General features: G+C 43.7%; 1 protein-coding gene across 1 annotated transcript in view; it reads left to right on the top strand.

The window, feature by feature from the left end:
* The window catches only part of TESK2 (testis associated actin remodelling kinase 2), a 148,606-nt gene that overhangs the window by 100,344 nt on the left and 35,515 nt on the right, over positions 1-12,747 (top strand). The window contains exons 6-7 of the mRNA XM_060231721.1: positions 3,773-3,855; positions 5,829-5,904. Coding sequence (XP_060087704.1) covers positions 3,773-3,855; positions 5,829-5,904 — 159 coding nt within the window. The remainder of the gene's footprint in view (positions 1-3,772; positions 3,856-5,828; positions 5,905-12,747) is intronic.

Genomic DNA, 12,747 nt, shown 5'->3' with positions numbered 1-12,747 from the left:
GACATTAAAACATTTGGCATTTAAAACATTGGGGATGTTGAAATTAAAATCTGATTCTAAAGACCTGTATTCAAGAGACAGCATATATCCAGAGCAAAATATTACTGATAGTCACCAACCAGATCAGTTGGTGTTTACCAGAACCCTAAGGATTTTCTGTGGTGACCCAGTCAGTTATTATATTAATAATAACACATAAATGAATAATACCTACAGTTATGTACAGTGTTAGTTTTGTCAGAGCAACAATAGTATTTTTGAAAGTATTTGAACATGCTACACTTTAACCACCTTGCTGTGAATTTTCACAGATTGCTGTGAAAATTATTTCTTGCAGTACTTTGTAAGGTAGCCCCAAAGATGTTGAATTTAAGCATAGTGAGTTAACTATTGATAGTTAATTAACCGTTAACAATAAATTTGCTTACTATATATAAAAGCACTTACATATGATGTATGAATATCAGGAACAGCAAGATAGAAATCTTAAACACACTTCCTAGGAAGTCAGTCATAAAAATGAATAGGGTTTACTTCTTAATAAATGGATTCAAGGTCTTACACCTAGGGGTGAACATTACAGGTTTATTGGGAACTTAGTATTGCAATAAATGCTTGCAGAACCACAGTTATAATTTTACTTTCAGCTGATTGCAGAAGAGCAGTGCCGCAAGCAATGTGAATGGATTGTGGGGCAGATAGGACCATTGTGCTCTCTGGCAGCTAGCACTACTTTGGCAATAAATGGAGCAGGGAGGGACTGCTGCCAGATGATTCTGCGGGGCAACTTTGCCCTGGTTTCGTTAAAATGAGAGCTTGCAGAAGAGCAGATTCTGTACTTCAGACACTCCCAAGAGTTGTACAGAACGCTGAATATGTGGAGTGTCTATTTATGTTGTGATTTAATTGATTGGTTTTCTGTATTTTATGAAGTTGACCTTGTGAGAGGGAATGATTTTCATTTAAGAATTTTAAGACTGTTTGGCATCTGTTTTGCTAGAGAGAGACAGATAGTAGAATGCAAAAGAGGTCAGGGAATGTGAGGTTGACTTGAATTTCCCATATTTCTGTTTACATAATGTAAGGCAAAGTAAACAAAATGCCTTCCTGCTCTTCTGAATCTCAGTGAAAACAGTTCATAAGCTGGATTTGTTTGTGTTGTAATGTTTTAAAATCAAACCATGATAGGCTTCCCAACTCCCCCGCCCTGGCAGGGGACTCCCGATATGGAAGCCTCCTCCCCCGCCCTCCCAAAATTCGGAAGCGGTGGGGAAATGGCGCCACTTTGGTGCCACTCGCTCTTGGGGCATTTGGAGGCAGAGCGGCCTTTTGCAAATCGCAATGGCAAAAAAAAAAGTGCCAGGGAGGCCTTGCGAAGAACAACCCACCCCCGCCTGGCGCCCCTTTTGGAACAGCCTTGAGCCTTTCCGCTTCCTTTCCTTCCCTTCCCTTCCCCGCTCTGCGATTCCTCTCCCCACCTTTAGAAAGAACTACAACTCCCAGCATGCCTAGCACGGCAGCTTTCCAGGCTTGTAGTTCTCTAGGCCGCTCGCCTCCCATTGGCTTGTGGGGATGAGCTCCAGACGCGGAGCTATGCTTCCCGCCATGCCCTGCAGCAGGACCCGGGCTTCTGTTAGTCGTCTTCGTTCCCACACGGGGAACAGCTGAGGGAGAAGTGGAAAATGGCTGCAGGCGGCCGGGCGGCTGATGCGGGGCGGGGGCGAAGGCGAGCGAGCTGGGAGGAGACGGCAGGTAAGAGAGACCCCCCCCCTGTCCAGTAGGGAAGGGGCAGTGGGGCTGGATCTCGCCCCCAGTTGCAAAAGGGGAGAGAGAGAGGGAGGCTTGGGAATGCCAGAGGGCGAACGGGGATCGTGCATGTTGCTGCGCTTCTCCCGTGCCCCAGAGGGCGACGCGTGAAAAAAGCACATAGGAAGAGTTCAGGGTCTCCAACGGCCCGCCCAAAGCCGGTACACCTGAGCGTGGAGGTGCTACTGCTGATTGGGTTGCCAATCCCCAGGTGTTTAATTATGCTTGTCACAGCCTTGATCTTGGCTCCACCCCTAATGTCTCCTGGCTCCACCCCCAAAGTCTCCTGGCTCCACCCCCAAAGTCCCCAGATATTTCTTGAATTGGACTTGGCAACCCTAAACCATGATGTAATGTGCTAGTGCAGGAAAGCAAGCAAAATAATATAAGTTATCAGTAAGATTGTTGTTTTTAAATATGCTATAATGGAAGGGTACTTTCCTTTCTCCAAATTTAGAGCTTTAATCTGTAAAAAAAAGTTACATTTTTAAAGGTGGTTAAATAGCTGGGGGGAAATGGCCATTTAGAAGTACCAAATGTGAGGGAGAAAATCTTTGCCTTATAATATGTCCATTGCTCCCTTCTCCAAGTATGCTGAATTTTTCTCATGGTTTTAGCATTGCAGTATGATTAATGTTATCCCTGTAGGGTTTAGCTGCATTTTGCAATGAACAAATATTTAACCACAAGTGAGCTGAATGAATGCATTCTTTGACTAGAGATAACAAAGACCATAATTGAGCAGCTTTAGTGTGTATTGGGTTGGCCTGATTCAGTTAACCTTGTGTAAATTTATAAATTCCAATTTGAACCGTGTATGGTATAGTTGATTCAAGTTAAAACAAATAATACTTAGAACTCAGGAATCTGACAGTCATCTGTATGTATATTCATGAGAAATGTGCATTAAACTTTGGATATATTTTTCTTCTCTCCCTTTCCTCTCACTGAAATATGTAAAGTAGTTGAAGTTTTCTTGATGCTGCACAGTGTTACTCTAGAGAAGCCCACAGAGTCACTTTTGCCTTCTGTTACCATAGCTCTTTGAGCACCAACAATAAATAAATAAATAAATAATTAGGTTTGAGCCTGACTAGTGTTTCCATGGTCCCAAGGACTTTCACTTATAGAGTGCAATTTTCCTGTTTCTCCCTTCCTGTGACAGCCCAAAATCCTGTTTCAGTGGGGCTTTACATATTTCCTTATTTCTTCTAAGAATTGTTTCTAAATATCCTTGTTGTATACATTGCAAAATCTCCCCTTTCTAGACTGCAGCCCAATCATATGAATGATAATTTAGAAATAAGTTTTGCTTAATTGGATTTCCCACTGTCTGTAATTTTATTTTAAAATGGCCTAGCATCACAACTCTGATGCAAATAGCATGCCTGCTGATTGAATACCTGCTGATAGGAAATCCACATCTCGCCTGGATATGTCAGTGTAGTGCCATCCTAAGCAGTATTGGGAGTTTCTATTTCCCCTGAAGGCAGTGGGCTTCAAAGGGTGTAACATTGCTTTAGTATTCACCAGCAGTCTCTTTAGTTTTCCAGAATGATCTCTGCTCATAAGTAGTTATACAGGTAACCAGTGTTCCCTCCAAGCTGAGCTAGTGTGAGCTAGCTTACAGTTTTTTAGCCTCTGGCTCACAAGTTTTTGTCTTAGCTCAGGAAAAATGGCCCCAGAGCAAACTAATTTATGCAGTAGCTCACAACTTTAATGCCAGTAGCTCACAAACTGGAGTCCTCGTTCACAAGATTCCACATCTTAAAGGGAGCATTGCGGGTAACTGCATTGTAATTGGGATTAGAAAGGAAATTCTCTTGCCCAGTCAGATCCTCTGATGAACCTAACTAATGACCAACTACACAAAAAGTTCTCTTGAATAAGGTGCATCTCCTGTGCAGATGGAAAGATGCCTTTAAAAAACCATGAGTAATATTAATAATTCTCCTCTTTAATTCAGAATTGTTTAATAAAGCATGATGAGAATGGATATTCTGCTGTAGTTGGTGACTTTGGGCTAGCAGAGAAAATCCCTGACTATAGGTAAGTGTTAATTTCAATTATCTCTAGACATTCCAGTATCTTTGTTGTAATCATAGACCAAATAGTTGTGAAGCATTGATAAATGTTTTCTGAAATGTGGCACTGAACTTAGAGGAAGGGAGGAATCCTTGGTTATTTCTGGGTTAATAAATCTCAATTGTTACTTTACATTTGCAGAAGACTCTCAAAATCTTATTGGTGGAAGTTGACCAAAGAACTACTGTATCTGTTGCTAAGCTTTTGTTATATGCAGAGAAATGAAGGAGAAACACCTGGATGCCCCTCATGAACTTTCACAATTTTTTGAAAATTTTGTTTCCCCAAAGAGGTTTGGGAACTCCATTCTGCTTTATTCCCCAGGAAAAAAAGTCCTAGTTACATGCTATGAAAACACAGGTCAAAGTGATGTCCTGTGTGTAATCTGTTTCTGATTCTAACCCTTGAACTGTAAGATGTACTAAAATTAATGATGTATGCTGAGATTTTATGTAGGGGGTTGTTACACAGAATAGTGTCATGGTGCAGTTAACTTCTAAAAATAAATTTGGTCTGAATTGGCAGCCATCTCCTGATTTCCAGCATCTAAAGGAATCTAATCTTTTTGCTCAGATGTACATTTCTTTACCTGCAAAGGCGCAAAGAGAGAACAAGTTTTTGGAATGTTGATAGGCAACAGTTTCTGGATTGTAGAATGCTCTATGGATATCACTGAGTATTTCTCCCTGCATTGAAAAATTTCTCGGTAGCCTCCAGTTTTCACATTTATAAGTTATTTTCAAACTAGTTTTACTCTTCTATGTTGGTGGGGTGCTATAAAATGCAATTATTATTAGAATTACTATTGAACTTTAGATCGCAAACATGCCCCAAGTTTGTCTGGAAATCAGTATAGCTCTCATCAGCTCTTTTTCCATGACAATCTTTTAAACAGTGCAGTCTATAACTGGACTGCACTAGAACGGCTCAAGTCATAACAGAAATAGAAATGAACTATAAAATGAAGAGGGCCAAGGATCTGTAGTAGAGCATCTCCTTGGCATGTAGAAAGTCCCAGCTTCAATCCCTGACATCTCCAGTTAAAAGGACCAGGAAGTAGGATAAGTAAAAGACGCCCCATTTGGGACCCTGAAAACCTGCCAACTTCCACCTGAGGCCCTGGAGAACAGCTGCCAGTCTGAGTAGACAATACTTAACTTGATGGACCGGTGGTTTGATTAAGTATTAGATAGCTTCATGTGTATAGATTTAACTAAAGTCAGAGTTCCAGCATACCATACTAAGCACAACTTACAAAAGTTGAATTTGAAAGAGAAGCCTTCTGTCATGTTCCCTAGGTAGAATTCTTTTCAGACTTGCCTGTGGAGAAATTTGTAAAACAATGTCAAAGAGAGCCTGTATGGTGAAAGGACTGATGTGATGGATGGGGAGACGTGAATTTATACCTCCATGCTGCCATGAAGCTCACTCAGGACATTGGGCTGGCCTCCTTTTTCCTAAGCTGTCTTTAATTGGGTGTAAGGATAAAATTGGAAGCATAAAAACATGTATTCCATCATGAGCTCCTTGGAGGAAGGACAAGATGAAAGAGGTAATAGATGGTTAGGTAGAAGATTGTTCTGGCAGAGCTTGTTCTGGGTGGGCTCATCTTTGTGTGATCCCATACATATGGTTTAAATTGTTATTGTATTTATGTGTGTTTTGGTTTTATTGTTAAGCCCTCTGCATACTTATAAACAGCTCTGAGTCACTTTGTGGAGAAATAAAGAAAATTGCAGCAACCTGCCTGCTTTAGATGTCATCTCTATCTTCTCCAGCTTTTTATGTTGTTCAGAAGACTGGAGTTGGTATGAATGGCAGGAGAACAGCTTACAGTGTGTCCCATTGTGAAAGCTATGTTATATTTGGAAAATGCTTATGCAATCCTTTTTTTTATTTATCTGCTTCAAACCATCTGCCCCTTAAAATGTGTAAAGTGAGAAGCTGCCTGTGGTGGGCTCTCCTTATTGGATGGCACCTGAAGTACTGAGAGATGAGCCTTACAATGAAAAGGTTGGTGCACTTTAAACAAAAATCAATTACTAAATATGGTCTAATTGTTGCCCTGGGGATTGTCTTTAAAGCTTCTCTGACATGATTGTTGTTCATCAGAGATTAGCTGAAGTTGTACTGTTTAAAATCAGTCAGAATCTGTCCCTTCTCTGATTGTGAATGCCGGAATATCTTACTAAATATATTAGTTAAATGAAACAGTACCAATGTGATATACATACCACAGTCGAGAATTTATGTTTGCAGCCACATACTTGAAGTTTTGGGAAACTTCCCAGATCAGAAGATTCTTCTAGCTATAGCATGTCTGTCTTGTTTAGGTTAAACCTGAATATGTTAACCCTCACTGCTGATTCCAGGCATTGGTTAAATCGGTTCATAGCCCCTGAGAGAGACTGGATGTTATCCTGATCCTAGTGACACTGCACCACCTAATGACCTCTCCCAGCAGTTTCACATGCATGTTAAATCCACACACTTGAGCATACACTACTGATGCTTTCACTTAAGCAAGTAATAATTAGTATGCCTAGAAATCCAGTTATTTCTATTCTTTCTTGTAAGGTATTTGTTCTTAGTGCATTTGTTTCTTCAAAATTAGTTTTTATATACTGCTTCACATGAGAGCCACTGTGGTTTAGTAGTTAGCATCAGACTGGAGGGGGACTGGCTTAACTCCCTATTCTAGTATGAAGCTCACTGCTAGTCATGATGTCCTAACCTACCTCACAGGGTCAATGTGAAGATAAAAGGGATGAAGGAACTGAATGTTATTGAACTCCTTTAAGGAAGGGCAGTATAAAAATAAAACATACTGAATGTCCTGATCCAGATGATACTTTGAAGACAATTTTTTAAAATGTAATTTTTACATAATTTTAGCCACTTAATGTGTGACTTTTCCCTAAATCTAACATAACACATTCATATAGAGGTATTTTTAGTCTTAATTCTATACTGTGACGCATTAAGCATCATCCTCTCTTAACTCATACATACAGTGTATTTATTCAGGACTAACCCTGCCACTAGGGAAACTAGGTGATTGCCTAGGGCTTCTGCCTTCTGGGGTTGCCAAATTGGGTGCCTCCATGTGACTTGGTGATATCAGTGCCCGGGGGGGGGGGGGGGGCGGTGCCAAAGGTTAGCCTTGCCTAGGGTGCCAGACAGTCTATGACTGGCCCTGTATTTATTTCATCTCATTGCATCTAATATACTGTATTCTCCTTCACTGGGGGAATGTGTCCAAGCTGGTTAGGAAATGCTTCTGCTCGCTCAGGTAGGGCTATGCAAACTTCTGTGTGGCTCTTTATTGGAGAGATCTTAGGCTGGGCTTTCCAGTTTGGATTGCCCTGCTGTTTAGGTAGGAGGCTCAGCTCTACTCCAATCCTATAACCTTTAAAACAGTTTTAAAACAATAAAAAGCAGCTAAAACTTCATCCTCTTAAGAAAAATCTCTGAAGGAAAACTAAGATCCTCCCCCTCCAAAAAACCCCCACTCCAGCCAACAGCATCAGAAGGCAGACTCATTGGTCCGATGGAAGGGCACTAAGCACTAGCAGCAAACACATTAGCGGAGCATAAGAAGACAGTCCCATTGGCAAAGAGAAAGAAGGACCCCCCTTCTGAAACTTTGGGAGGTGACTGCACAGGGCTCCTCAGAGCCAGTGAAGCTGGGCATGCAAAGAGAATAATCCAAAGGTTCGAATGCAGGCTCTCACACCAGACAAGGAGACAATGCTGTCAGCAGGCTTGGCGTGTGGGAGTAGGCCATGTAGGCAGCTGCCAAGGGTGTTGCATGGCCTACAGGGCTCCGCAAGGTGCCTCCTCCCCACACACCAGCCGGCACAGCTCTGTCTCTTTCCCCCACCTGAAACCACAAGAAAACAGGGAGTACTGGCAAGCTAACTGGGGCCACTGATGAAACATTTCCCCACTCCCACACAACTCTCTGAGATCATCAGGGTCAGAACCATTCCCACCCCCACCCATATGAGCTAAGACAACAGCAATTGTAAGGCTTGCAGACCAGCTCCTCTCAGAGGTTTCCAAGGAGGACGAAGCTCAGAACAATGCTCCTAAGAGCCCACAGGGCAAAGCTAGAACTCGAAAGCTGGCAATCCAGGTTACAAGGCCAATGAAGTGACCCCCCCGCCTCACTTTCCAGTATCAGAGTGTGGGGAATCCTTATCAATGGTAACATCAATAGAGAAGAACTTGGAGAGGGAAGAGAGAGAATGGTTAGGAGAGGAAGCAAACGTCCAACAGACTTTGTCTAAACTCTCCAGATAGACCATTTCCACCACCTGTTAAACAAGGTGAAAAGCACCGTCGGTTAACAGCTGGAGGTGCCAGAGGTACTAAAATTGTCAGCTTCAGTGAACCTAGACTCTAGAGGTTTCAAAAGACCCATGAGGGTCCAAACAGTCTCTCCATTTCCTGATTTTTTGAGGATGTCATTAAGGTGGAATGGGCCCTACCAGACAGTGGCATCTATTGCAAAGAAGCTCCACATGTTGCTAGTGAATGTTATGGAATACCTCAAGGTCCCACTGGTGGATGTCTCAGTGGTAGCACTGCACTAGGGAACAGTCCTTCCAAAAAACAGACAAAATGCACTGAAGGACTCAGTGAACAGGAAGAATGAGGTGACGCTGAAGAAGTCACATGAAGTCATCAAGCCTGGTAATCAGAGCATTAGGTGTGCTGTTAAATTTTACAAGAGCTATTGTCATCTGGGCGGATGATTTGCAGAACCTTGACATTAGCCACTGGGCCTGTAGAGGTCCCTACTAAAAATTGAGAGGCAGAGTTCACCTCAGATGCATCCCAGGACAACATTTAGTTCTCAGCCAGAGCACAAGTCATGAATGTAATTATAAGAGGGAACATATGGCTGAAACATTGAAAGATGGATCTCCTATTCAAGAGCAACCTTTCAACTGAATAGTTTGCAGGTGGACTGCTCTTCAGGGAATTGATGAAGTTCTAGTGGAAATGAAGGAGAAGAAAATAGTTATGCTATTGTTCTCATCAGCCAGGAGCAGGGACTCCAAAAGCAGGCACCAACAGTCCTTTCAGAGATTCAGGCAAGCTGGGCAAGGAAGAGACAGAAATGACTTGCAGAAGTTCTCAGTTTTTTAAATACTGAACCATGGCACAACTGAGTCAACTGATGATTTTCAAACATGATAGGAATGCATTTACCAAAAAACACACTGTCTAACTACATGATCAGCTTGGAGCAACTTAGCTTTGGACAATTGGGTTCTTTTCGTTATTACAGAAGGCTATATAATAGAGTTTACCTCATCACTTCACCACCAGTTTACACCATCCCCACCACCAAAACCCTTGAGAGAAGATGTTTGCCATACCAGGCCATCCAACACCTGACACAAATTGAGGGAGGTCAATAGAGGGAGGTCCCAGTAAACCAGCATTTCAAGAGGGTCTACTCAGTGTTATTCCTAGTCCCTAAGAAATCAGGAGAATGGAGGGGCGGTACTGAACCTATAGTCTTAACAACTGGGTGAGGAAATGGAAATTCCAGATGATATCCCTGAGACACATGCTACAGACATGGTATGGGGAAGATTTCCTGTCCTCTCTACATCTCAGGGAAGCCTTCCTCCATGTTACTGGTACATCAGGACTCCAGGAAATTCCTATACTTCTGCCATCAGGGGTGCTACTTCCAATACAGAGCCTTGTCCTTTGGTCTTTCTTCAAGCCCTAGAGAATTCACCAAGGTCATGGTAGCCTTGGTGGCAAAAATGTGGCAGAAGGGAATACTTATGTACCTTTATTTAGACAACATTCTTGTCAGGGCAGATGATGTGCTGATGGCAGCAAGGTCCACAAAACAAACCATGGAGATCCTGCAAGCACACAGTTTCCTCATCAGTATTCAGAAGAGTCACATGGATCCCTTGAGGAACATTGTGCATTTGGGTGCTAGGATCTGCACTAGCCAGAGTTTTTCTTCCAGTGGAAACCCCCCCAAAAAAATCAGGTCCTCAGTTGTGAGGAACAGAAGCAGCAACTCTGCAGATTTCATACATCTGGCAGTGATGCAGGGCCTGATTTCAACAATAGATATGGTCCCATGGGCATGGTTCCACACCAGAGCTCTTCAGTGGGCATTGCTTCCCTTCCGATGGAACATTTCCAGGCACAGTCACAAGTGGATCAAGATCTCAAAAGAGCTGCAGGAGGAGTTAAAATGGTGGACTGTGGCCAAGAACCTAACCAAGGGGGTCAGCTTCACACAGCCTCATCAAATCTTAGTCACCATAGATGCAAGCAAGTGAGGTTGGGGCCCCCACTGCAGGGGCATAGTGACACAAGAAAGGTGGATGCAGTCAGAGGAATCTCATAGCATCAACTGGCTGGGACATCTGAGTAGTCAGACTAGTCCTGCTGTCCTTCCAAAAGCACCTATAGAAGCAGCATGTACTGGTCTACACTGATGTGACTGCTTCTCTCAGTATGGTCCTAGAAGAGCATTATGCTCCAGTAATAAGAACCTTCTGGTGGTCCCTGGCCCAAGAGAAATCTGGCTGTCCTAAACTAGGGTCAGGGCCTTTTTAGCCCTGGCCCCCCTGCATGATAGAACTCTCTGCCGGAGAACATCCATGCCCTGTGGGATTTATTACCTTTCTGTAGGGCTTGCAAGGCAGAGATGTTCCACTAGGCATTTGTTTGAGGGCAGTGATGGTCTGGCACTCTCATACCCTTACCTTCCCCCTCCATATTCCCGTCTACCCAGGGTGCTGGTGAGAACTGCTGTTCTTTCCATCATCTTGGGTAATATATTGTTCTGTGATTAATATTTTAATTGTTTAAATGTTTTAAATGTATTTTTCATTGCATCTGTCTTTGATGTAAGCTGCCCTGAGCCTTGCTTGTGGGGAAAGGTGACCTAGCAAATAGTAGGTAACAAACAAAGGCCCACATCAACCATCAGGGGCACCAGATCAGTCATCGTTCCTGGAAGCAGAGCGTCTGCTACGTTGGGCAGAAGGGTGAACACTTCAAGGGTCAAGCCAACCTGGAAGCAGATTGACTAAGCAGGAAGGGTCTGGACCCTGTGGGATGGAGTTTAAACACAGAGGAATTCATTCAAATAACACAACAATTAGGGACCCTGTTGATTACTGCCAAGTGAAGAGGCTCCTAGTGAGATTCCAGGATTCCAGAGCCAAAGATGAGGATGTGCTTTCACACCCCTGGCCCACAGGCCTACTCTCCACCCTCCCACCGGTGCTCAACAATATCAGGAGGGAAGGGGTGGAGGTGATATTCATAGCACCTCCCTGGCCAAGACTACTGTGGTTCTCAGATCTGATGCAGAAGAAGAAGATGAAGATATTGGATTTATATCCCGCCCTCCACTCCGAAGAGTCTCAGAGCGGCTCACAATCTCCTTTACCTTCCTCCCCCACAACAGACACCCTGTGAGGTGGGTGGGGCTGGAGAGGGCTCTCACAGCAGCTGCCCTTTCAAGGACAACCTCTGCCAGAGCTATGACTGACCCAAGGCCATTCCAGCAGGTGCAAGTGGAGGAGTGGGGAATCAAACCCGGTTCTCCCAGATAAGAGTCCACACACTTAACCACTACACCAAACTGGCTCTCCTGCATACCATTCTGCATTCTGCCAGCCAAGCAAGACCTCCTGCATCAGGGCCCCATCCTGTACCCAGACCCAGCTTGGCTGGAACTAACACTGGAGGTTGATAGGACAGACTTAGAAGCTCAGGGATTCCCAAGTGAAATAGTGAATGTTATGCTCCATTCTAAAAGACCAGCCATAAGATGCATATATGATCACATGTGGTTGAACTTCAGGAAGTGGACCAGTAGTAAGGAGTTGGACCCACTACTTGTCGATGCGCGTAGAGAGACCCAGAGGGTGATGCTTAGCGACGCAAGAATGAAGGCTGTATACAGTAGCTGTAAAACCACTATATACATTTATTTACACCAATTCACTCTCCTGACTGACAAAACGCTCCGCTGCACTCCAACTCCTTTATCCCACAATCACCACTGTTGCTCTGCACATTTATACATGGGACAGCCAATCAGCAACTTGCTGTGTCATGCTGACTCTGCTGGCTGATGAAAGACTTCTGGCAGCCAGCCACCTGCTGTCAGGTAGATCACCTAAGCCTCTCAGATCTACTTTCTGTTTTGCAGCACATGCTATAAGCTGTCTGTTTTACACATAATAGTGACACTACTGTCTTAGTACAAAGACAGAGTGGCCTTCCTATATGATGGCTGCTTGCGAGGCCTTAGGCCCAATACATTAAAGAGGCAAGTTGCAGCCCTCAATGCCATACAAGGGCATAGAAGGCTATAAAGATAAGCGATTCCCGATGAAGACCAGGCAACTGGCTTCACCAGTCAGACACTGATTTCCCACCTGGAGCCTACCGACGGTGCTATGGGTGATCACTAAACTCTCCTTTGAACCACTAAGATCAGTGGAACTCATGTTGCTGTTGTGGAAAGTGGTCTTCCCAGTAGTAATGATTTTTGCCAGGAAAGTGTCAGAATTGGTGGCATTGTCCTCTAGGAATAAGCTATGTACCTTCCAGAAGAACTCAGTAATACTCAGGACAGACCTGTCCTTTGTGCCCAGGGTCAACTCAGCTTTCCATCTAAATCATCTGTTTGTCCTGCCATCTTTCTGCCTGAACTCAAAACATCCAAAAGAAAAGAACTGACACAGATTGGATGTGCACAGGGCACTGGACAGAATGGCTGCACTCAGACTATCCAACGCCCTGTTTTTCTCACACAGCACCCAAAATCTGGGGGTAAAGGTCACAAGT

Source organism: Heteronotia binoei, chromosome 2 (assembly GCF_032191835.1).
Source record: "Heteronotia binoei isolate CCM8104 ecotype False Entrance Well chromosome 2, APGP_CSIRO_Hbin_v1, whole genome shotgun sequence".
In the NCBI taxonomy this organism is placed as follows: Eukaryota; Metazoa; Chordata; class Lepidosauria; order Squamata; family Gekkonidae; genus Heteronotia; species Heteronotia binoei.
The sequence above is the reverse complement of the archived record's forward strand: the minus strand, read 5'-3'. Positions and strand labels throughout refer to the sequence as shown.